General features: G+C 38.1%; 2 protein-coding genes across 3 annotated transcripts in view; one reads left to right on the forward strand and one right to left on the reverse strand.

Annotated features, from left to right (window-relative positions):
• The window catches only part of LOC310894059 (DGAT1/2-independent enzyme synthesizing storage lipids-like), a 36,155-nt gene extending 35,152 nt beyond the window's left edge, over positions 1-1,003 (forward strand). For both annotated transcript variants that reach the window (XR_014579534.1, XR_014579535.1), the window contains exon 10: positions 805-1,003. The gene's annotated coding sequence lies outside the window, so the exon portion shown is untranslated. The remainder of the gene's footprint in view (positions 1-804) is intronic.
• The window catches only part of XKR4 (XK related 4), a 232,904-nt gene continuing 206,744 nt past the window's right edge, over positions 5-26,164 (reverse strand). Inside the window, exon 3 of the mRNA XM_083823753.1 lies at positions 5-15,364. Within this exon, the coding sequence (XP_083679879.1) occupies positions 14,418-15,364 (947 nt within the window). The 3' untranslated portion in view covers positions 5-14,417. The remainder of the gene's footprint in view (positions 15,365-26,164) is intronic.

The raw sequence follows: 26,164 nt of genomic DNA on the forward strand, positions 1-26,164 counted from the left end.
AAAGTTTTTTCTTTCTTTCCTGATTTTACTTTCTAATCTTCCTGTATTTTGGTGATGATTTTCAAAAGTAATGTGTGGTTTTTCCCAACTTCATTTCTGGTGCCCAAAATGAGGAATCACTGATGTTCAAAGTGTGTTGAACCTAAAAAATAAGATGGCAGAGTAAAGCCACCAGTAGTTGCCAATTACCCTTGCACACTCTGCACATCGTGGCCTTTAATTTTTCCTACTTTTGTCACAGAACTAAGGGGAAAACTAGAGCACTGGAGTGCAGCAAGACTTCTTGGGGCAGTGTGGTATTGCAGCTTCCCCCAAAATGCTTGTCAGGGGCTCCTGCTCAGTTGCTCAGTTATATTTTTTTAGGGAGTGGGAAGAGGGGAGGGAGGGGGATTGTGGGAATCTCAGTTTCTCAGAGAAGGCAAGGCTTTATTGTTTTATGTAAACCTAAGCAGAAAAAGGTAGCCTAATTTTGGAGGGGAGAGAAGTGTTTTTCAGGCCTTCATAAAACCCAAGATGCTAAAAGGCACACCTTTGAAACAGCTGGAAAAATGTTTTTCCTCGTGTGAAACAACAGTAAAGGCAATCCTTTGTTTTTCCCTCTGCATATCAATCTACAAAGGACAGAAAACTGCAACTGGCATCTTTGAGGACTGCATTGCACCAGCTAATAAACTTGTTTCTGTTCTTAGCACTAACCTCTAAGGACTAGGCATCCAGCTTGATGTTTCAGTGTTTTTGTATTTAATTCTTCATCTAATCCTTCACTGCTTTATAACTTTTATTCGCTGCCTTTCCTTTTCACAGTGGTAGGCTACAAACACCACCCACAAGTCTCAGCACTCGAAGGCAGCATCTGCGCCAGGAAGAGGCAGACCCTCTCCCCATCACCAGGTCAGCTGGGTCAGTGGCAGCCACTGGAGAAACTGGAATGAAAGAGGATCTGCCTGTACCTGCCTGACCCTACCCTCTTGTCGTTGAGGTGCCCCTGTCCCTGCCTTGTGGGATCCAGCACTGAAGTCTGAGATGGGGTTGATTGGGATCCGAGTGCTAGATCAATTTTCACTGGTGCCAGTCGTGAAAGGTAGGATGCACAAGTGTTGGGAAGGGCTGGCGTGGCAGACTGGTGGGCGGACCAGGGGGACTCCTGCCTGAGCTTAGATTAAAATTTTGCCTCCCCAGCTTGTCACTTTTTCCCCTGCTGCCTGAAAGCCCAATGACTTAGGCTTTAGTGACATATGGATTTTTCTTGAAATTGAAACGTGTACTTTGAAGGATACTTTTTTTCATATAAAATATTAAAATATTATTAATACCTTAATAAGACATCTGAAAATTTAAACAGCTATTTAAATTTATTCTGGAACCCAGCCAGGTGTTTTGGACTCATCCAGTGACTCACGGAATTGGAAGACCTAGAAATGCTTTATTATTATTTCCAGTGGACTATTTTTTAATACAAAGCCTGATATTCCCTCCCCAGATATTTTCTTTGACTTAGCCTAATCAGAATTGCATGGACAATGACTGACACTTCACTTGGTAGTGGAGTACAAGTGAGCTGTAAAATAGTGACTGAAGAGATTCCTTAAAAATAAATGTCATCTGGATAGGCATTGTGAAATTTGAAAGCGAAATGCACACATGCTTACTCCTGGGGCTTACTGGAGTCTGTTAAAGGTGAAAGCATCTATTTGCTATGGAGGACCTTCTAGCAAGCCCTTTATGACTATAAACTGTCTATAATAAAGGCAAATCACAGTATAATGAATGCTCCTGTCCAATATGCTGGTGTAAGTGTGACTTATTGATATGTTCACCAGGCAGAATTTCTTTATCGGTCCTTTGAGAGTGCCTTTTGTTGTTGTTGTTTTATTTATTTATATTTTTGCTTAGCTGTAGACCATTCAAGAAGGTTTTGTAAGCACAACTGTACAACTGTTACCAAGTCTGAGTCTTTCAGGATCATTTGTCTCACATGAAATTGCTTTGCAAGGCTCACTAGTTTTACTAATGAGGGGTTGATGATCTGAAGAACAAACTTTGAGCTGTGTACCTTAAGAGATGAAAGGTGGAAGCATGTACAAATTAGTTAGCCTTATCTGACTGTACATTTTCATATAATGACTGGAGAGTACGCTCTTTAATTGCTACGGAGTTTATTAATGGTTTTTGTAAGAATCCATTTGGGATGTGTAGAGAGGAAAGGCTGTTCCGATGTGAATTAACTAACATTCTCCTCACACATAGCAAATTCCATAAGAACAATATACAATGAGGAAGAGCAATTAAAGATTTTTGTTTGTTTGTTTGTTTTTTATGTGTGTGTGTATCAATTTCATTTTTTTTCTTTTTTTTTTTTTGGATGGGGGGTTGTTGCTGCTGTGTCTTTTGGTTTTGTTTTATGTATTTATTTATTTATTTTGAAATAAAACAAGATTGCAGAGAGCTGCACAAAGTTTTAAAGCACAACTGCACCCTGGAAAATTACTGTAAAATCAGCACATTAAGGAACTTTGTTTATTGCATCTCAGTGGTATCCATGTCCAATGCTTGCAGTGAGAAGGTGACTCTCACATTTGCTAATGCTCTGGGTCAAATCCAGAAGTCAGACTGGGCTTTGCACGGATCTGCAGCATGACAAACAATTGTTAAATTAGCATTTGATTAAAAATGCAGGTAATGAACATGGGAACAAGAAGAGAGCCAGCTTCCATTGCTGAGATAGCCTTATACATGGAAAGGCACCTGCAGGAAAATACAGTGATGCTCATTTGTTAGAATAAACATTAGCTTGTTAATAATACACAACTCAAAGAATAGACAGCAAAATATCTGTCCCATCATGTAGAACAAATTACACAGAGGGCAGTTTGTGCCCTTGAGAATCAATTCCCATTGATTTAAAGGAACTGCAGTCCGGTTAAAGAAGAAACACAGTGGATCTGTGCTTGCTAGGAGATCTGTGCCTGCTAATCTAATGGGATCCCCAGTTCGTGGCTGTTCTGCCAGTATCTCAGAAACGAGGAATATTCAATTTCAGGTTATTATGGGCATATACCACAGCTTTTGGAATTATGAAGCAAGATGAGTCAAACAGCAAAATATGACAGCTATCTTTATTTTTTTTTCCTGTTTTGCACTGGCTAAAATGAATTCAATATTTGCACGATTAACTTGGTTTTCCTTCTCTAATTATAGAGTTTATCTCAATAGCTAGGCATTACGCAAATGAATTTTTGTGTTTTGTACTACTACATGAGAAAAAAAAAAATCTGTGTTATAACCTGAGTGTCATCTTCTCTCAGCAGTGGGGTTTGCATATGACATGCATAAGCATAGGAAGAAAATGGAAGCAAGGAAGAAAATCAGAACAATATCTAATACATCTTGCAAACTTGTTTAAGTGGATCTTTGAAGAAATCAGAACTGTTATGACACGCTACACTTACAGATCATGCGTGAAGCTTATGGATGCCTGCACAGTGATTTCTGTTGAGAGTCAGTGTGATACTGTTTCTACTTCTAAAAAAGCAAAAAATAATAACTTATAATACAGTTGAAAGTCCTTCAGCAGTGATTTCCATGATGAGCTGAGTGACAGAATACCTGAGCATGAAGAAATACCATGAGGGCTCACCTACTCTAAAGATTCACAGCTGTTCCCTAACTATAAGGCTTTTACCATGTCATCTACTGGTTTCCATCTTTATTTTTCATCTGCTCTGCACCTTTACAAGTGCACACTCACCTCTCTCCCCACCACATATGTGCTCCTGACCTGTACATGAATGAGCAAGTTGATGTGGGGAGTTACTGAACTAAAGGAAGATGCACTTGTGAATCCACTATTAGCTTATGCATGTACTGCATTAGAAGCTGAGATCATGAAAAAATGTACAAGCACTTGAACAACACTGAGCATACAATATTCCATACACAGAAAACCCATCTTATGAGACTGTTTTATGTGATATGTTTTTTGTGGAAGCCATCTGAGATTTATCCTCTGTAAAGACCGATAAAAAGAAAAAATCTTTGACCTATAAGCTATTATAAAGATCTATGATCTCTAGATTTAACAATCATTGACATAACAACCATAAAAAATCCTTGTCTCTCAGGCCTTATTTTGAGACACTTTTTTATCTTATTGCTAATAAACATCTCCTGTCAATAGCAACAGTTATATCTATGAAGTGTCTTTTGCTGTCTCCCCGTATGTTACAGTTCGTAACATGCCTAGAGCTTTCTTAACCAACATCGTTACTAGAGAAAAGAGTAACTGCACCATAAAAAGTGTTTTGGCATTTGATTTTGTTTTTCCTGTTGAAAGACTCTGCTCCTCCCTTTATTCACGGAAACAACAGGAGCAGCTTTTCCACAGTGTTTCACAAACGCCTCTTAACCCTGACCAGAGGAATCACTTACTTCCTAGATTTCAAGTCTTCTTGATCTCCCTGCTGAGGTTACCAGTGGATATGCTTCCACAATAAAAAAGTACATACTGATTAGTCATCAGCTAATGTACGCATGTGTGCATCCTCTGCAGACATTAAGTTTTTTTTTCCCTTGTGCTTCACATCAAAGTAGCTAAAATCCACTTGTATGTTAAAGGCAATGAAGAAAAAAAAAAGTTTCTCCATTCATTCACCTGGTTTCTAGTGTCCTAGTGTTATACGTTTTTTTATATAGTCATTTATCCAGGAGGAACTGTTCCACAAGAGGTATGGTCATTTCAGAAATGAAACTGGGCTGCTGTTGGGCAGAATGACTCTTTGGTTGGTAAGGAAACAGGTGACCAGATGGGGAGTTGTCGATCCCCACCAACAGTACCTAGAGCTGTCTCAGCCCCAGCAATCCTCCTTAAATACAACTCCTGGCTCATCCAAGACAAATCAAATGGATGAATGATTCATTAGATGAACGATGAGAGCTTAGCTGGGATGAATGTTGCCTTTCTTGTAGATGTCCCTTTGCAGTGTGGGCACCACGCTGCACGCAGCTAACCAGGGTTTTCTCCCCCCTCAGCTGATTAACGTACGCTCACGGGAGCTTGATTACTATATTACAAGCCACAAATTTGCGAGATTAAAAATGTCTGTTGAATTAATTAACTGCAAATCAACCCAAGGAAAGCTTGACAAGTTCCAAGCTGTTCCAATAAAATGAAATAGGAGGAATCAATAGCAGCCACAAATATGTGACCATATGCTGGCACTGCGCAGCTATAACTGGTGGCAGTTTCTCTTTCTGCTGATAAGTGAAGGTTTCTCATTGTCTGTGCAGTGCTGTCTGAAGGCTAAACCCTGCCCAGAGCATCGTGGCAATCCCGCGGATGTCTTCCGTGAGGTATCTCCTCTGTGTGTCCCAAAGCAGGGATGCCGGAATGACGTTGGGGGAGATTAGTGGCCACTTCTGAACTCATCTGAGACAGCCACCATGGTTAGTTTTGTATCTGTCTATAAATCAGGTCCTGTGGGAAAGTTACAATCATTTCCAAGTGCTATGCTGAATGAGTGACAGAATACCTGAATGATGGTTGGGTCAGGAGTTAAGCTTCAATACAACCCGTGCTTTCATGAAGACCAATGAGCTATTTTTGTGTTCAGCAAGGGATTTGCAGAACTGGGGCTTTACACCTTTTTAAAGCTTAAAAAATGTTTATGTGTATCACACAATTGAAAACAAAAGCCTTTGGTTAACTGGCTAGTAATCTTTTCCTCAGCTTTATAAAATGTTAAATTAATTCTTATCAAACATTAGTTAAGAAACAAGCTGGGATACACAGATAATAATGCAGAATGCATACTGAAAAAAAGCAACAGTAATTAGGATTTCAGAAATAGCTCTTGTGCATTCATGGTACAAAGTGACAGAGGTATTGTTATCATCAAATGCATGCATCTGAAATTTATCTTCAGTACATAATCCATGAACCAGCAAATCTGTCCTTCTGACAGCATGTATCAGGCAACTGTATGTATGCTGGCTAACAAACACTCTTCTCAGTGTTTTTAGTCAAATTCAAGTAAACCATGCTGATTTATTACAGGTTATTTCCTTGATAAATTACTGACATCAATAACACTGATACTCAGTGAAACAAATATAACCAACATTAAATGAAACAAAGGGTTAATCAGTCCCTTTGTCATTTGCCTACATGATTTTATTTTTCTCTACTGTGACAAATCCTTATTTATTTGATACAATTCTATTTTTTTTTACTCTATTCTTTTACCAAAATATTTAAGATGATGAAACATAGCATTAGACCTTTTTCCTCCACAACTTTTCATTAAATTACTGACATAATGCATCTCAAAGTTGTTTTCAATAATGACTGGAATGTGTTTTCCGATAATGTGCTTTTCCTTTTGCACTTATCACTTGATTACCCTTGATGATGGTGCTCCTGATGTTTTTTCTTTAGTTATAGAATTTAAATGAACTATATGATTCCTAGTAGAATCTCAGGACTCATTGTCACAACTATACACACAAATATATACATACATACATGAGTATAAACACATGTATATATATTGCATGTGTGTGTATATATACGTAAACACATCTGATACTGTAAATTTGCTCTCAAGTAAGAGCCATGATGGTACTATTTTTATTATGGGAAAAGCAAACACTGTAACAAAGAGTACTCTTTACAGCATGCTCCAAGCTGTAGACACTTATCTTACTACTTGTGTACGTCATACCCTGTGCAATTTGCACACTACTTCATTTCATACGTATTGTCCAGAGAAGCTGTGTCTACTCCACATGCATCCCTAAACTACATACAGCCAATTTGCCCTTTACTCTGCCCAAAGTGAACTTTGTTCTGCAAAAGACATGGGATCACAAGGAGAGTGCACCACGGGCTCGGGAAGCTACAGAGATGGCCACGTGGTGTAGCTCTGGTGCACACATGAAGTCTGCCTGAGCTTCCACAAGAAACCAGGTGAACGTGGCCAGGGTAGCAGACAGTGCATTAAGAGACCTGACTGAAGGCAGCGTGTATTGATTCAGGCTTTGTCACAGTGCTAACCATGTTCATACAGCTTTTGGTCAGGTTGGAAGGTGAGCAGAGGGATTTTGCATCTGCCCTGAATTTTTGCTGTGGACATTACTCTGGCTGGACAGGTAATGGCACTGGACATGTGCAACAACTTCAGAGTCCTCCACACTAAGGGGACTGAATACATCAAAGCACTGGAAGTATGTCTACATTGCACAGCATAGCCTTTAAGTTTTCCACAAAGAGGGAGAACAGCCTCAACACAAGAGGGAGTGAGCATGCCCTTCTCCTCAGTAGTGTGCAGCCCTATAGCCTTCCCCTGAGAGATAGTAGATAGAGATATGAATCATTGCTAGCTGAAGAGATAACTGAGCCTGGCTCTCCCCTCAGTCTCTACTTGCTCCAAGCCTACTGCAGGAAAAGCATTTGTGAGTATTTCTGTGCAAAGCTCCATCTCATAGCACCCCAGAGGACCCCTGCCCTTCAGGTATGACAGGCTTCAAGAATCAGCTCAAAGAATACCAGCTTGAAGGATACTGGTGGGCACAGGTGGGAGACAGAAGCTGAGCTGTGAAGACCAAGATGTTTCTGACCAAGGCCAGGAGCCAAATTTTAGGTGCGTGAACCTTCCACATGAAAAAATAAATAAATCAGGAGCTCTGGTTCTTGCAGTTTGGAGGATCACAGCATTAACTTGAGGCCGCTGATGTGCCTGCACTGAGTCCTGGTGGTATGGCACAGCTATCTGCTCCCCGTGTGCTGTGGCTTCATCCAACCCATGCACGTGGTTTTCCTCTCTGTGGGCTCTTCGGTGCGTGAGGTTGGGGAAGGACTGAGGGACTACACCCAGCCCTTGCCACCAGAGGGCTCAAACACCCAAACACAGCCTGCGTCTTGCCCGAGCACTGCGCTACATCTCTGAGGGCTCTTCCGGACATTTGATTAGCAGCTTTTCTATGGTGAGGAAATCACACATGGGTGAATTGGATGTGGCCTTGCCTATAGAAGAACTGACTCCTCATGTAGAAAAGATGATGGCATGCCTAGGGCTATGGCATGCCCAAAACTACAATCCAAAAGCAATTGCTTCCAAAGCTATATGAAATACAAGGCTGAAATCTACAGATACAGATGTTTGTATCCATAGCAGTCACATCTTTGTTTCTACGAATGTAGCGTGTAGTTTCATTGACAAATCCATTGCATTTTTAAGCTTAACTATTCCTGGAAATGAGAGTTTTGGTTAGGTTTTAGTTTTTTGGTTGTTTTTATCTTACAGTGCCCTGCATGTAGAGGTTTAGATTTGACCTTAATCTTGGCTGGCCACTTATCTCACAATTTCTTGCACATATCTATCAATTCATACAGCACCTATAACTCTATTGAAATTATATGCAAGCTCCTCTCTTACATCTGTAGCATATGCAAATCACCCGCTAAATGTGCTGAAGAGGGCTTTTTTCCCCCTGCATTTTGCGTATCTGTCCTATTTGCTCCAGGATTCAGAGTAGGCACATGGCTTACTAACGAGTGTATACGACTCTCTGCATAAGAATTAGATGCTAAGCACTCAGAACAAAATATAAGTACAGGAGCCAAGCTTATGTGTTTAGGAAAAGTTCCTTTTAATGAAGGTGCTGGTCAGTAGTTGGTTTGTATAAGGATCATTGGAAACAACTGTGGTTTCATAGGCATTTCTCAGTGTCCTTAAAAGGATCACGCAATGGCAACTCAGTCAGAATGGATATATTCATAAATGTTTGAACTAAGGAGGAGAAAAGAAGAAATGTTTTGATTCATGCTGCAGTAGCACTGCTTAGTGTACATGCAATTATTCACTTGTATTTTTTTCTCATGGTCATACCAGTGTGAAAGTGAAGAAATCCCACCAAACACCTGCAGTGAGGTCAGTATGGTAAAACAGGCTTACAGATGATCCTGGTGGACTGCTCACATGCTAAAAAAGTTTTGCAAGTGATCTGTAAATCAGCGACACTATTCCTCTAACCTTGTGTGAGCAAGACCTTGTGAGGTCATCCCCATCTCTCCCATTACGAAGTCTGCTCATACCAGATGTGAGAAATCATCTTGGATGCAGATCACTCAGCAATCTGAAGCCAAGTGGAAATGACGACTGAATGTATTTCAAAAAAATCACTACGTGTGAATTGCAGTAATCTGATGCTTTTTTTTTTTTTCATTCCCAGATTTAAAAGAATCTATTATAATTTTGAACTTTATCTGGTTTATCAGAGTAAAGAGGAATGGATTCAATGCTGTAATGAAAAGACCTAGCTCTATAAACAATCAAGGGAGGGTTTCATAACATAATGTCTCTGGTACATAAATGGCTGCTTGCCACTTACTCCATTTGGCTTTCTGCTGAGAGCACGGGCTTCATGCAAGCTAGTCTAATTGCTACAATTAGCAAAATTAAATGGCTTATTGTGTATTTAGACAATTCTTCCCACATTCTGCATTGTTACACTGCAGAATTAGTAATTACAGTGTTGAGCTTGTAAATTCATGGACACGTGTTGTGATTATTTTCATCACGCAACCTTTGTAGGGCCTCAACCTAACTACGCTTGTTTAGCTGGATGCACAAATGCAATTTACTCTGCTTCCCACCACGCACAGGAGCAAGAGAGGCAGCAGTAGGACCGCAGCAACCTGCTGGGGTCTTTTCCTTGGCATTGTGCAGGCAGTGCAGGGGGTGCAGAGTTAAATCACAGCATCTCAGTCACTCTGGATTACACGACTTCAGGGGCTGAGCAGAAAAAGGACGGTGATTTTGGGAGCTGAATCACTGGCAGAGCCAACTAAAACTCAGTACAGTGCCGTTTTTAAGGCTTCTAAGGAATTGTATGTTCAAGTCACAAATACTTAAAATTTTGTAATGTACTGTTCTAAAAATACAACAGGCTAGTTGTGGATATTTGCGGGCCAATAAAAAGTAAATGAACATGTTGGTTTTTAGAGTGATTGGGAGACCCTTTCCAAAAATAGCAGCAATTTCAGTTTGAACACCACCCATGAATTGCTCTTTTGGAGATATAATGATATATTGATGATATTATCATATATTAAAAAAAAAAAGTGTTTAACAGTTCATATATTAAAAATCGCAGCTCCAAAACATTTTTAATTTTCCTCCTCTACTTAAAACTCTACAAAATCAGGCAGCTGAGGCCTAACATTTAATTTTGGAAGGAAAATTTTCTCTAATCCCAGTGCTATAGAAATTAATTAATAGAAAATTTGTTGATTTGCCAATGACAATAGCATTTATATGCCATCAAGCCCAAATAACCCAAGCACAGAAACACTGTTCTAGCACGAGAAGCATATTTTGATTGACATAAACAAAAGTGGAAATTAGTTTTTTTTCATTATTAAAACTGCATTAAAAAAAAGTATTGCACATATTTTCAAATAACTCTTTAAAAAAGATTATCTTAATATAGAACAAATAACACTTCTTTTAAAATAAGACAAAAAGTTTTCTTACATTTTCTTATATGTTTTCTAAATGAACATGGGTATGCATTATGTCTCCTTTACATAATTAGAGTAGCAACTACTACTTAAATTGCCTTTTATCTTTTTTTTTTCCTTTTTTTTTTTAGCATAAAAATTCACAGCTCTCAAAATTTTAGGACCAAGTCTTTAATCACATAAGTTACCTTCAGATTTGCTGGCAAATTTTTTTGGTTCATTAGGACAATGCTTACATGATATTTGCTTCTAACAAAGAGACGTGATTGCTTTTATTTACCAGAATGTAACTATGAACTTTTTAATTTTCCTGTTAATCTGTAATGGAATTTAAAAGACCTGATTTTTTTTTTCATTATTTCAAAAACAGAAGTTAATTTTTATTATTTTTTTTTGCTATTGCTGTCTTAATTGGACTTTATTGATAGACCTTAAAATTGTCTGCGTTAAAAAGAATAGTGCATATTGATTATTAACTGTCCATAAGGCCATCATGGGATTTCAGTGTGGACTATGTTTAATCTTGGCAAGCTCTATAAAAATTCTTACAGCCTTTAAGGTTACTGTTCACAGCAAAGCAAATTAGGAAACTATCCACATAGTCATCTGAGCATTAAGATTACAATGGCCGTCCTGTTCTCAGCGCAAGTATCACTGGCATTACGAACATAACATAGCAAGATTTTGGAGAACAGATTTTTGACTCTGTATAAAATGACTTCTCCCCCTTGCAGACTGCATTCAGAAGACAAGCTGTGTATGTGTACTGCCACTGTGCATGCATACTGCCACTGTGTATATGTACTGCCACGTGCGGCGCTGTGCACTCAGAACCTGCAGTAGTTTGCTTGAGATAAATTTACAAGCATTACTAAAAAAATAAAAAAAATATAAAATGATGGCAGGGTAAGGAAAGTAAATGGTAGATATTAACAAACAAATGAACCAATAATGCCTTTGTGTCCTTCCTTCCAAAACCAAATGAGAGAAAATCAAACAAAAACATCACAAACCTTCAGAAACCGTGCAGTGCAAGCACTGTTCCAGACTGTAACCCTTTAAATTCGGCATTAAGCAATGTTTCTTCAGTTCTGTTAGCCCCAACCAAAGAGCTTACAGCTCCAAGGAACAGTGAGACAGGATGAGAAGGACATCAGAAGAGGACAAGGCTTGCTGGTAGCTGTGATGTTGCCCCTCTCCCCAGGAGGTACCACAGGGACACAAGAGCCCATGTGGAGTGAGAGCACTGCCCATGGTGCCTCACTCATGTTCGCATTCCTAATTACTAAAGAAGTAGCAAACTTATAGAATGGTTTCCAAAAGAAACCCTCACGTCTTGGATTACAAAGCCTACAATTTGCCTTGTTTGCAAAGGAAAACGGCAATTTCTTTGTGCGACCCAGCATTGGATTCTGGAGTGAAGGTTCTACCGAATTTGTCTGGACAAAGGGTTTTCTCCCCAAATCTTTTTTTAACAGTCCTTGCAGTGATATGTTATTATTTTTTTTTGACAAAACACGAGAGCTTTTCTCTGTACAATCAAACACATCTGCATGGTGAGAAGGGCAATCACTTTGTACAAAGCTTTGGGTTTGAACTATCAAAGAATTATTTTATTTAAATGTGATTATAGAGGCAGCTGGCCACTGCTTAATTCGAAAATACCTAAGAAACCCTTCAAAGATGGGTGTTTTCTGATCTGCACAAAGTTCCTTCAGGCTTGCAGATTTCTGCACTTCTACAGATGTTTTGTTTTGAAGAACTCGCCCCAGCAAAGATCAACAGATACTGAACATTTCACTAATAAAAAAAGTCAACATTAAAAATGGCTAATTGAACGCATACAAATAAACAAAGGTGTGTAACCTCTGCTCTTTCATAGTACAAATATTAATAACAGGAAAGACTGAAATTTACCCAGCAGCATATACAGCAGTGACTACACTGAATATACCTGACAGTGAAGATTAAAATACCAACCATCAGGTCTTCTCCATCCTGACAATGCCATTTAAAACAGTAACTCTTCAGTTCTGCTTCGATTTCCTAAAACGGATGGAAATAGTTATAGCAAATTGTTTCTTATGGAATTGCTTGGTGTCTTTACAAGTCACTTTCATTAGAAGCAGGATCCACAGTTTATGGAGTTTTCTAAAAGTACCCATGTAGGCTTTCATATGGCATTACACTGCAAAACAAATCCATAATGTGAAAACCAGGTTTGTATCAACCTGCAGAAGCTAGTTGATAAAATTCATGGACCAATTCTTAAAATCTAAGCTATAAAGAGAATGAAATGTATTAAAAGATTTGAGGTTTATAAAAAGTAACCTTTTTATATCATATTTTTACTTTACAAAAATATTGAAATAATTCATGAGTTTTTCACTCTGCACCAGCTTTAAAAAAAATACTATCAAATTTTGACTTGCACCTTTAATGCATCTGAAAGCACCATCAGGGGATACTTTTAACATAAAGGATACCATTGACTAGATTTAGGGAGGTATTTAAAACCCAAAAGCTTGCAGCAAAAGCACTCTATTACAAGAGATTCAATGTAATTTTTAGACATATCTGGAAACAAGTCTTGAACAGGCAGAAGAGGGTCTTCCACATAGCTTGGTTATATTATACTTCACTGAATATACTTACTAAGAGGTGGCTGAAAGCCTTTAAAAGACATCACTTTCACCTTGGATGGGAATAAACAGAGCTGTCTCTACACGTTGAGAACTGGATCTCTCTTTCCTGCTTCTTGGTCTCGTACGGCTCGTGCCACTTGTTATCTGTCCCTCAGGCAATATCAGTCTTGCAGTTATACAATGTTTGGCACTAGAAGGGTATGGCATGTCACAGTCTCTTGTCACCCCTGCATACATTCACACACTGAATCATGCATTCACAGTCTTGAAACAGAAAGAAGTTTCAGTGTGTTCATCTCCTTGTGGTTTCTTCCGAAATATCTGAATGGGGTCCTTCAAAAAGTTTAGAATATGAAAACTATACTTCCCTGTTCTTTTACATATATATATTTTTTTTTGCAAATTGAACACTGAATCATGATTATCATTTAATTTACGTCACTACGTGCTAGAGCTCCTTATTTCTCCTGAAAACCATAAGTGAGCTGCATAGAATTTCTGTTAAAAGCAAGATAAAGAACTTAAATTGCAGTTAGAAAGACTTTGATATTCCACAGAAAACAAACAGTTCTGGTGGTGTCAATGTTTATGAGCTAATTAATCAGAATTTAGTTTATTTTCCATTTATAACCTTACAAAGATGATGATGTATCTTTTTAATTAAGAACTATTTTGCAAACCTATTATAACCTGAATAGTGTATTTATGGGATGTTGAAGACTATTATGCTCCTATTTTTTCGCAGAAACCAGTTTTAATGACAGCAACATTGCGTGCTACAGTTTTGTTATTTTTGAAGTTTTTGTTTATTTGTTTGTTTGTTTTTTGCCATTGATTATGCAAATATCAATAATTCATTTCTAAAATAAAATGCACTACTGGCTAAAGTTGAAAGCTCTGGTCAGAGCCTCCCTACTGGTTTGCTTGTAAGTACTGTGCAGTCAGAGTTTCATAGCAGCAATGACACATGGGTGAGTTTTCCCAGCTGGAGTAACTGATCTCTATGTGTGGGTCAGTGTTTTTTGTTTGTTTGTTTGTTTTTTGAGGCTTTCAGGTGATGCTGCTGTACCAGTGTTCTGCAGACAGACTGCACACAGTGGATCAAATGATAATCATGATGGTAGCCAGACTAAGAACACTACAGCTTGCTGCTCTACTTGTAGTATGCAGTTTAGTTATCCCTACAGCCCTACCGTCAACCCTTAACTGGGACTGTAATGCCAGAGCTTCTTCAAGCTGTGTTTTTGTTTCATTTATAATGTGGTTTCATATTCCAAGCGCTCCTGGATGAGGGCATCATCTTTATACTGTAGCCGTGGAGGAGCAGGGGAACATTCAAATGCTAAGATCGCCTTCCTCAGGCTTCTGTCCAACACGTGTCTCTCCCAGGCTGGGTACCTGTTCCTGAACAGGTCGATTTTAATGACCGACTCCTCAATCCTTGGTGGCCGGGATGAAGGTGTGGACGGTGCAGTGGGTCTCACCTGAAACACAGGCACACACCCATCCCGCTCTGCAAATTTTTGATCCCGCTCGCTTGTGACACTCCGGTTGTTGGAGATGGACCGAAGAGTGTTTGTTGCCACTTCTGTGGGTAGGGTGAAGGCAGCTGCAGGGTCCTCGCAAGCACAGCTTGGCGACTGCCCAAACCTTGGTCCGTTGGGATGAAAGAAGGCATAGTACATTAGCATAAAAACAATGCCTGTTAAAAAGCTGCTGAACACTACGCACAGTGCTGGTATGGCAAATGCATCAGAGATTGGTGGAGCCTTGTACAGATACCAGAGAGCACTCAAGGCGGTGTTTTCCAAAAGGATCACAAAATAGTAAATGAAAAGCCTACAGCGTGTCCTTCCTTCCTTGACATTGAACCAGCTGAAGATATAGATTATCCCAACAACCATGTCGAATACTATCTCCTCCCATTTGGTGATGCAAAACTCTGTCTCGCAGTGGACGATCCAGAAGGTCATGATGCACCAGTGGAGCACGATGAAGATCCCAAAGTACAGCTGGAAAACCGAGGCAAACAGAGCAAAAGTAATGACCCTTGCTGCAATGGTGAAGAAATGCCAGCAAAACTGGATTATAACAGCCATATAACTGATGGGTTTCTTGTCATCACGGGAGTCACGGAGAGCCTTCTGGTAGGAAGCCAAAGCCCAAGCCAGGGATACAAGAGATGCTGCAGCAGTAAGACCTAGGAGGAAACAGGAGATGCAGTTAAGGCATAATGAGTATGTCAGCACTTGGTTGAAACCAGTGACATCCTTGCGGATTTAAATGCACTCTTTGCTACTCAGGTTGTAAAATCTCTTCCTTCTCCTTTAGCTCAGCCAGAAATGAGAAGTGGACACTCTATTACTGAGATTTCATTGCCCTTACAAGCACACTGGCATGTTAGATATGCACAAACATGAGCGGCTAGCAAACTATACTCTGAAATGCTTCCTTGGCAGTTTTATGTTTGAAACAAATTCATTAATTCACAATTTTGAGCAAGTCAGAAATGGGTAACTCTGTCAACTGTGCGATTTAACAGAATCTGCTATGGTTATTGTATTAAAGAATATGATTATCTTGATTTTAGTAAGTCATTAAAGAAGTTCCATATAAAGCAACTAAGCCTTTCTAACTAATTATTAATCATTAATTACTTTTTAATTACAGTTCCATATACAGTACACTAAATCAATAAAAATGTAAGCATATATCTAAATCTTACTTAAATTAACTTAACTCCTGTTATATCAAAGTTTAATTACCTTACTTTTGCTGAGGGAAAAAAACCACGCCTATTTTGATATTTTCACCACATTTTAACAGAATCTTAATACGTAGAAAATGTCAACACTTCATTTTCTTCCAATTGGAGGTTAAATTAATTTTAGAAATGTTGGAATTTTCTACTGAATTAAAATTCTGAGTACAGATTTAATTAGTAAAGAGTTATGAATTAATGTTCATATAGCCCTTGTATCGCCCATATATCACAGAATTGCCTATTTATAAGGCCCTGGATTAAAACGTTTCTGAAATGCCTATCAAATATTTTTTATAAAAAGTATTCAATACAAAAATATTCCTCATGAGATTTTCAATCTTATTTTCATAATAATAACTCCTATTCACTTGAAAATACAAAAATAGTGAAAAATTTATTTTTACAAAAACCTTTCTGTACTTATTTTGGGTGTGTACTATTCATTCTTCCTAAAGTGAGTTTGACTGCTGTTGGTAAGTAAAAAAAAAAAAAAAATTGGTTTGCAACTGAATCTAATTTTTAAACTAATCTGTTACTTACATTCACAAGTGACAATTCCATAACCAAAAATACACATTACGTTCCCATTTAAGTGGTGATACAGTTCTAAAAATTATTCTACTGCTTAACTCATATAGCATTCTGTTGAAAGGAATAATTCTTCTTTACTAGATTATTATTTTTTATTTACTTAGGACCTGTATGAATGCTTTGGATGGAAATGAAAATTCAACCAAAATGCAGAAACTCAGCCTTTGAAATGTATTTATTATTCAAATAAAATTTTGATGAATATGCTGTATACGGAGAAAAAATGTATCAAGCTTATTTTATACTTAAAACTGGTTTATTAACAGAGCAAATTTTATAAACAGTTAATGAATGAATTCATAGACCATAAAAGATAATGACATTTCAGCTTACTTGATTTCTAAGTAGTTCCTTAACTTTGAGCTAATTAGTGAAGTAAATAAAACTGAAATGAAGAAAACATTTCTTTTGTCTGCTGTTAAAAGCTGTTTAATCATTTCAACAACCTTTGGATGTGTATGCATAGTAGTTTTCTTCCTTCTCCAATAGCTTTCTTTAGCAACTAACTATCAAGGATATAATACTTAAATATTATAAATTTTTTGCATATTTTATAAATAAATAGTAAACCTAAACCCACATATATATTACCCTTCACTTCTGAAAAAAATAAAAATAAACCAGAAAAATGTAGATTATGGAAATGATGCCTGATTCTGAAGGAAAAAAAAAAAAAGTCTATTTATTTAAGCTATCCACCTGGCTTAATCCAGTAAGATTTTGCTCAGTAAGTAGTATGCAGGGGTTCATTGCTTTCAGGATGGATTGCTTTTGCCAATGTTTCTCCCTCAGTCACTGGCAGGGCGCTAATTATGTTGTGAGCTCCTATGAATCCATGAATTTAAAAAGCCTTTTTAAAAAAATAAGATTATAAAAATGTAAGCAGTACCACAAAACATACTTAGGATTCCATAAAACATCATCATTCTTCTTCCTACATAGATGTCTGTATGCCAAAACACTAACATTACTTCTGGAATCCTCCTTCACACCAAGAATAAGCAATCAACGAGTAAGACAGGAAGGAGACATGGTATAAATTGTATTTTCATTTCTGATGTGTACATTTGCTTTTCATGCTGGGCTGCCTTTCAGTGACCATTATCTCTGGAGACAACAGTAACACCTGAAAATGTAGATTCTTGTTTTCCTGTAGGAATGCTTTAAGTATTTCTGAAAAAACACAGTTCATTTCCCTTATGAAATTAAAAGTTTGGAAAAGTAGATAAATAGGATAAAGGATAAGAGAATCTTTCAATACAATTGAACCAGTCTGAGCAAGAGCTCAACAATAGCATTATCAGCACAGAAAATAATAATGTGAGAGAGAAATCCATACATTTTCTTTGCAAATCTAACTGTAATGACCTCACACGCTCCCCCAGAGGTTAGTACAGATATCATCAGTTTTGCATTAGGAGGTGTAAAATCATTCATTAATGCGCACAGAATGTTCCAGATAAAATGTTAAAATTCATAGGAATTTCCAGTGTTCTAGTGCTAATTAATTCACAGTCATTTTCTGTGACAGGAAGAGGCAAGTACAATAGCAAGGTAAGTCAGTTATTTAAATAGTCATTAATAGGGAAACATCTTTGGCTTTTACAGAACAAACTCAGGGATACTGACATAATACAGGAGGGAAATGGTGACAAGGGAATGCACAAAAAGAAAGAAATACAGCTTAAAGTATTATGTGTCTACTCTTGCGCTATTGTGTTAATGGTGTTAGAGATATAGAGTTAAGATAAGAATAAATGCTTCATAGGCACCATCCATTTTTCTTTATTAATGAGACCAAGCACTAAATAATTATTAAAATTTTATAATATTAATAATGAGAAAAATAATTTAAAAATAAGGCACCATTGCTAATAAATAAATTTAATAATATAAACGATTCAGTGGGAATGGTTAGCAATAAACTGAATTACTGTAGAACTGAATGGATAATTAATTAATTATAACATATCAATGCCTTTTTAAGCATGTGTTCATAGAAATCTCCCTGTCCATATTTCAAAATAATTACTATCAAAACAAAACTTTAAAGGCACTAAAATGGCATCAGGAAAAAAGGACAGGATTTTCAAGAGTTGTAAGGGAAGACAAATAATTTGTGACAAAGGAGATGGTTTAACTTCAGCAGTTGGGAATGCTTAGTTGCCATTCAGAAATGAGCAGACAAGACTGGAGTCAGCTTTGTGGAGTCCAAGTTCATAAAGAACAAGCACCAGATTTCCTTTCAAGCTCAGCAGTGACTCTTCAGGCACCAGCGCAGCTTTCTGGTGTCTTTCACAGTCTCATATTTCAGAGTCTTGTATTAAGGGTCTTAATTTTGGAAATCAAGATTAACTATCCATTCTCAGTGAATATATACTCAAAAAGTATATACTCAACCATTACAGACTATTAAAAGTCTGGGAAAACACAAATTCCTAAACTGGCCTTGTGAAACATTGAACCTTCAATTTGTTTCCACAGGATGTGATTTGATCTCTTTAGTTCTGCCCTGAAGAGGAAAGAAACACTGGCTTTGAACAGGAAAAAGTTTACTTCAAATACTACATGAGGCAAGTGATGCTTCTGTTTGTTTCTAAAATGTACACCTGAAAAAATATGAATAACAACTAATTGAGAGAGTACCTACTTTGTAGTTTAGCCTACAGACAATAGTCTCAATAGTGGGAATAGCCAGTAAAACATTGTATTAGCACAACTTTCTGTTAGGAATCAGTTAGAATTTGTTCTGAGTGAAAAAGGCAATTTAATATATATATTTTTTCTTTTTTCTTTTTTCTTTTTTTTTCTTTTTTCTTTTTTCTTTTTCTTTTTTTTTTTTTCTGTTAACAGTTTAGCATTACTTAATTGTATTAACTGTATGAAGGAATGACAACTTCACAATCACAAATGACTTTCAGATGTCCTTGAGGTAATGCACTTCCTATTTGGAAACGCAGAGCAGAATTGCCTTGATTGAACAATAACGTCTTTCCCTGGAAATAAGTCATTTCTCCATATGAGAGAAGTTCTTTCATTTTGAGAGTGTAGCATGTATGTATTGGTACTGTAAATATAATTCATAATAAACCACAACAAACTACAGCTCATTAAAGAGAAGATAAAAGCCACTAACATGACTTTCACAAGTGAAAGCAAACAAAGGGAAAAGAGAATGTATACAGAGCTGGATACATTTACAAATGTGATGTTATTTCAGGGAAACAAGCTCAAATAGCTACAGGAGTGCTAATGAAGTTCTCCTCAATGGTATTTGTGAGAAATCTGACTGAAATGTTTTGTTCAAGAGTAATCCAAATAGAATTGCTCATAACAGATAGGGCTTTCCATGCTACATCTCTGCTTGACAATCACAACTTAATTGTATCCTGCTGACACCTCTGCCTTTGCATTATAGCTCTTCCAAACATGTAAAATTTATTTAACTTTGAGGAGAGCAATTCAATATCTAAGCAGCATATACAATTTACTGGTTTGTATTTTCCTTCTGCTCCCACAATATAAACCTGTGACTTGAGTATAAATGAAAAAATCTGTCTCATTCTCATGTCAATTTTATCTTATTCCTGATTGGTATTTGAGTGCCTTTGAAAACTAACTCAGAATCACAAACTACTTTTAATCTAATCACATTGGTCCATAAAGTCTCTATACAATAAAGCAAAGAATACCTCAGGTCAGCTGAAAACACTACAAGTTAATGAATTGATTAGAGAAAGTGCTCCTTGACATAAAATCTGATTTCAGAAATCTAATGCTTGCCTTTGCTTCTCTCTCTGCTTCATCCTCCTTTTTAAACTTGTACTCATTGTGCCATTTCCAAGAGTAAATTCATGCTAAAAGCAGGAATAACAAGCACAGCAGGACATCTGGGAATGACAACTTTGCCTGGGATCTGGAACTCTGAAATATTTTTAAAGGAAACCTATTTTTATGAGCCTCCTACCCAGTTGGAGAAGTGACAATATATGCAACCAAGCTTCCAGGTGCTTCGCTGAAACAAAGCCAAGAATCTCTAACACTCATAGTTCGCCTTCAGGCCCTAATCCTGTAGGAAACAGTATATCACAACTACTCCCCTCCAGCTTCAGAAAATGATTTGCTATATTTACACAGCCTTTACAAGGCTGTTCTGTGAGTACTTGTGGAGGCCTTGCAGGCAGCCCAACAATAGTCTATGGGTTTCTGCACTAATTCTTTTATTGCCATGCACCAACATGGCAAGGTACAACATGGTATATATACTGTACAGCCACACGTGGTTTAGTAGTCAGGACACTTTGCATGCTCCAGGGGCAGTTTTTGGCCATGTCTGCGACTGTGTGTCCAGGTTCTCAGTGTGTGTTTCGCGCTTACGGGTCTCATTCTCTGACCAAGACTGTGGGATGAAACCTACAGATGAAACTCTACTATTATCTGAAGGGATAACAATCCAAACTCTTGCCCTCAACTGGGTTATTTTTTCCCTTGGTGACTGCAGGTGTGGGGTATTAGGGTAAGACACAGCACTGTCCTGAAGCATCCATACTGGGATCCATCCGCACAGCCTCAAGAGCCTGTGCTGTGGACTAACTAAAGAAGGTCACTGAAAATCAGCTCTGCCTGTCTCCAGATGGCTTTCTGTAGCAGACCAGGCTTCATGGCTAGGAACATTTCATGTACAAGGATCCTTGCTGACACAGTCTTTGCCAGCACATTTTTTTTTTTCAGAAGAGGGAAATACCACTAGCTTAATATCTGCAGCCAGGTCTAACCCCCTAAATATGCAGGATGGTGATCTTAACCTACCTGCCTGTAATCTAAGGCTTTGTGGCTTTGTTGTCATGAACAGGTTCCAGGGTTATTCTGCATAAGCATGTTGGTAAGATAATTCTATTACTTTCCCCCACTAGCAAGTTAGTCTTATATTAGCTGTCTTTGCTTATAGTCTTTCTGTGCAATTGAAACAAAATGCTTGAGGTCAGAAAAGGATTTTTTTTCTTTTTTTTTTTTTTTCCTTACTTGCCACTGATGGTGTCCAGACAGAAGAGGCACCTTACGGAAACACTCTATTTCTATAGTTTTGTTTAGACCATTCACTACCTACAAACGTGGCAGTGAAAGTTTTCGAGGGTGAGTCTCCTGTAGTTCCCACTTCCAGTGTTTGTCAGTGGTTACAATTATAATTGAGGATGTTCAAGGTAATATAGAGGGTTTCATCATTTCACTTTCCAACATATGCTTTAACTTTCTCCTGCTGCATACTGGGATGGGGTAATGCAGTGTGGGGGATGACAGGAACACTTCCCCATTGAGATGTAAATGGGATTTATGCTTCATAGTACTTCTCTTAGCATGCTCAGTAAAGCTTAGAGAACGTTAGCATATATAAGAATAGCTTCTCCCATGCAGCTGCTTTCTACAGATACTTCCTGATGAGACAACTTCCAGCTCTTTCTTTAATTTATCTCTCCACAGCAACTCATCTTTGCCCTGGAAGCCTAGGAACATTATATATATTAAATCAATTACAGTCAATCTTACTCATTCAACAGACTCCTAATCTTTTTCCAGTGGTGATTCAGATTCAGTGTGCAAGACCAAGGTCAACTGCCAAAAGGTTAGCTTATTGTGCATGCCTTTAGCAGAACCTTGGGGTCTGTACTAGACACCTGCCTAATGGTTTGGCTCTGCTTGCACTCAAGGTCATGTCCGCCTTAGCAAATCTAACTGTTAGATATACTGTTGAGATACTTCTGCTGATCAGCAATCCTGATCATAACTTTAAACAGGCCCAAAGGCATACCTGAATGGTGATCATAATTTCATTTCAAGTTAATATGAACAAGTCTTGCTTTGCCTCTCCCCCAGTTCCAAACTATGGCTTTTACATGAATTTTGTTGTTATTATCTCAGAAGTTATTTTGGAAACTATGAATAAAATCTACTGTAGATAAAAAATAATAAAAACCCAACAACTCAACTTAGCATGCAGGGACCACAGGGACTATTAGTGCTGAATATTTCTTGTCTTTTTTGGGACTTTTCTTCATAGGCAGCTAATGATAAAGGGTTTTGGGGCACAGCAACTAAAAGATCTGATACCACCTCATCAGTCTGTAAACGTAATTGACACACTGCTGGAATATGCTAACAAATGCCAGTTACCAGGTGGCTGAGCATGCTGGGTGATCTCTCTCACAAGTGTTTTCCTAATATTTATTAGTTTCTTGCTCTCCTAAAGCCTTATAAGTTAAAATTTAGGAGTCCTTATTAGCCACTAATCAAGTCCAGTCCTTCACAGGCAGTGACAACTGTAGGGTGCTCAAGTATGTCACACAGTCTGCACACTGCCAGCCTTGGCAAGACAGCTTGAAATAATTTGGCGTGTTGGTAAGCTAAACTTAGACTTCTGTACTCTCACAGCTAGACTCCTTCTTGCCTGTTAGGTAATTTGGAATCTTTATATTCCAGTGAAGTATGTGCAGCATAAACATACCCACTGACTTCAGGCTCATTTCCATGATTAGCACATTTCTTCTGAGGCAAAAAGTGCTTTTGACATCTTGAAGCTGCTGCAAGGAGTTTATAGAAATCAAGGGATTATCTGGAGAGTGCAGCAACCCTGAGCAGAACAGAGCCCCTGCCACTACCTCATGAAGAGAAACACCATCATGAGAGCTTATTGCTATGCTATACATATGGCACCATGTACAGGAGAAGGGTCCATCCGCACTGCTTGGTTCTGTAAGCTGCACAGCTGGACACCTTCCATAAAGTCAATGGCAGAAACAGTAACACCTCTCCCTGCTACCTAACAGGGGAAAGAGAAAATGGTATAGTCCGGTAGACACATAAAACATTCCGTTAAAACATATCAGAATTTATGGATATTTTCATATTCCTAAAGAAAATCTAAATTAAAGAAAGAACGTTGTGCTTAGTCTACAACAGAGTATGAACAGGGAGAAAAGTATTCTTAGCATTTTATGCTTTCTTTTGCAAAGTCACTGTAGTAAATTTTCTCTAGGTTTGTATGCAGGCTTTTCCAGCTCAGAGCCAGACCCTGGAGGCTGCTTGCTCTAGGTGTGGACTGAACCCATATATCAAAAGTTGTCAGGAAAGTAAAACTTCAAAATAATAATTCTCAAACCAACAATTAAAAAAGACAGAACAAACAACTATACACAATTTTGAAGGAAATCGGTTAAAGTGAAAATGTGGTGATACTAAAAATAGCATTCGTTTCCCCATCAATCCTACATAAAACTATTTTCCAAAGTACTGGGAGTTTTTAGCAAGTGGGGGGAGAGGCTGCAGGGGTGGCCTCAATGAGAAGACACCAGAGGCTGTCCTGTGCTAGACACAGCCAGTTCTAGCCAGCTCCAACACAGCCACTGCAGGACACAGCTGAGCCCATCAGCCCAGCTGGCAGTGCCTCTGTGGAAACATATTTAAGAAAGGGTAAAATTGCCAGATAGGCAGAGGAGAGGAAAAAAAAAGAGAATGGAAACGGCAGTCTGAATATCACGGTTCGAGAAGAAGGAGGAGAGCAGTAGTGTGAGCTCACGCCGCAGCCTCTGGAGGACCCCGCACCACAGCAGCTGAGTATGTCCTGAAGGACAAACCCTGTAGGAGCTTCTCCTGAAGCAACTGCAGCCTGTGAGGGGCACCCATGCTGGAGCAGAGGAAAAGTGTGAGGAGGAAGGAGCAAGAGAGGCAGGCTGTTATGAACTGACCACAACTCCCATTCTCCATCCACCTGTGCCACGCGTCAGGGAGGAGAAGGAACTGTTGGGAACAAAGGAGTGAAGTTGAGCTTGTTAAAAGAGGGTGTGGGGGAAGGCACTGTTTTAATTTGTCTTTGTGTCTCTTTTAAGTTCAATAACTTTTCCACAAGTTGAGTCTATTTTGCCTGTGATGGTAACTGGTAAGGGATCTCCCTGTCTTTATCTCAACTCACAGAATTTTTCATCCTATTTTCTTCCCCTGCTCTGTAAGTAAGCAGCTGGGTGGGCGTCTAGCAGGTCAACCCACCACATCCCTGCAATATATTTCTGCATGCACAAACCACACCTGTAGGTGTGGCATTCAGGCTTCAGGGACAAAAAGTGACATTCAGGCTTCAGGGACCAGACTGTACCTATTCCTTCCAGGACTATTCAAGAAAAAGCCTTTTTCCTTGCACAGGAATACATAGCAACACACCTTAAGTTCTGTACAAGAAGTTAAGTTCTGTTCAACACACCTTCTTTCCTCTGAAGTGTTTTCTGCTACCTGCCAGCTTCCCATAAGGCACTGGCCACCTCATACAATGGATATTGGAGACTTTCAAAGCTTCCACATGATTTCCTGAGATTTAATTAGATGGTGTGGGAGCAGAATGCACCTAATACCCAGGAGGATTGGAAAGTTACTACAATAACGGTTTCTTTGTCTGTAGAGAAAAGTATGAATTCGGGAAAAAGGAAGTATGTATCAACATTTTTTTGTTTGTTAGTTTTAAATTAACTTAGTCACAATAAATTTACTATCTTCTCTCTCTTTTTTTTTTTTAGTGAAACAAGCACAAAATTTGATACCTAAGTAATGCATTTCATATATATATGTATCTTTAAAGTGAGATAAAATGATAATAATTAGTGTACAGTACAAATCACAGAGCTTTGCCTCACACAGAGTGAATCCCATACTCCCATACTTGTTTTAAAACAGGGGCATAGTAATTCAAATGTTTAAAATAAGTGGAAAACATTCTACCAAGGGTTATTTACCTTCACTTTAAAAATGCACTTTTTTTTTTTTTTTCCAGCCTAACTCCATCTACCTTTGGTATTCAGTCAGTAATTTGGCTGAAGTTCTGTAGAGTTTATATGACTTGAGTATAATGTTTCATGGACCTTCAGAATTTTAAAAGCAAAGGTTTTTAGGACATCGGTTTGTTCACTTCTTCACTTAGGAGCCCTCAATACCTTTAAAATAGCATAATGCAGGGCACCCTGAGAGATATGTAAGTTATCATTGAGTAGCATTGCTCAAGATGTGATGGTGCTTCAGAGATGAGGGTATTAATCTACAAAAAAAGACTCAATCCTTAGAAGCATTTCCAAGTAATTGTTCTTAAAAAAATAGAACATTTTTGTGTCCAGATATGTGAAGACTAAACACTGGAAGAGAACCTCTTTGAAAGTCCCATCATATATAGCCCTCAGAATAACTCCTTAAAGCATTTTCCTGGTATCCCTAAGGCTCTTTATCATCTGTGTGGCTAAATGAATATCCACAGAAATGTCAAGAGCATTGGCAAAGCAAGTTTAAAACAAATGTTAAATACCCAAATACAATTTTCATAAGCCTGAAATGAGATGGTGAAAGATATATGTTGTTACTATTAACCAAGCTTTCTGATGTGTTTTCTAACAGCTTGCCACAAGCAAAACAGTTTAAAATGATCATACTGGCTGCAATGTGGTGGCACAGTCAGGAATAGCATTTGGCTGATCCAAACTTTCTACCGCTTTTAAGTATTTTTTCAAGAGGTTCTGAATATCATAAAATACACATAGCAGTATTACACTAGCTCTAGAAATGTCTATTAAATTTTGGGAAAGGAAGGGCTAAATCAATATTTCAGATATAGCAGAG

This window comes from Anser anser (assembly GCF_964211835.1).
Source record: "Anser anser genome assembly, chromosome: 2".
In the NCBI taxonomy this organism is placed as follows: domain Eukaryota; kingdom Metazoa; phylum Chordata; class Aves; order Anseriformes; family Anatidae; genus Anser; species Anser anser.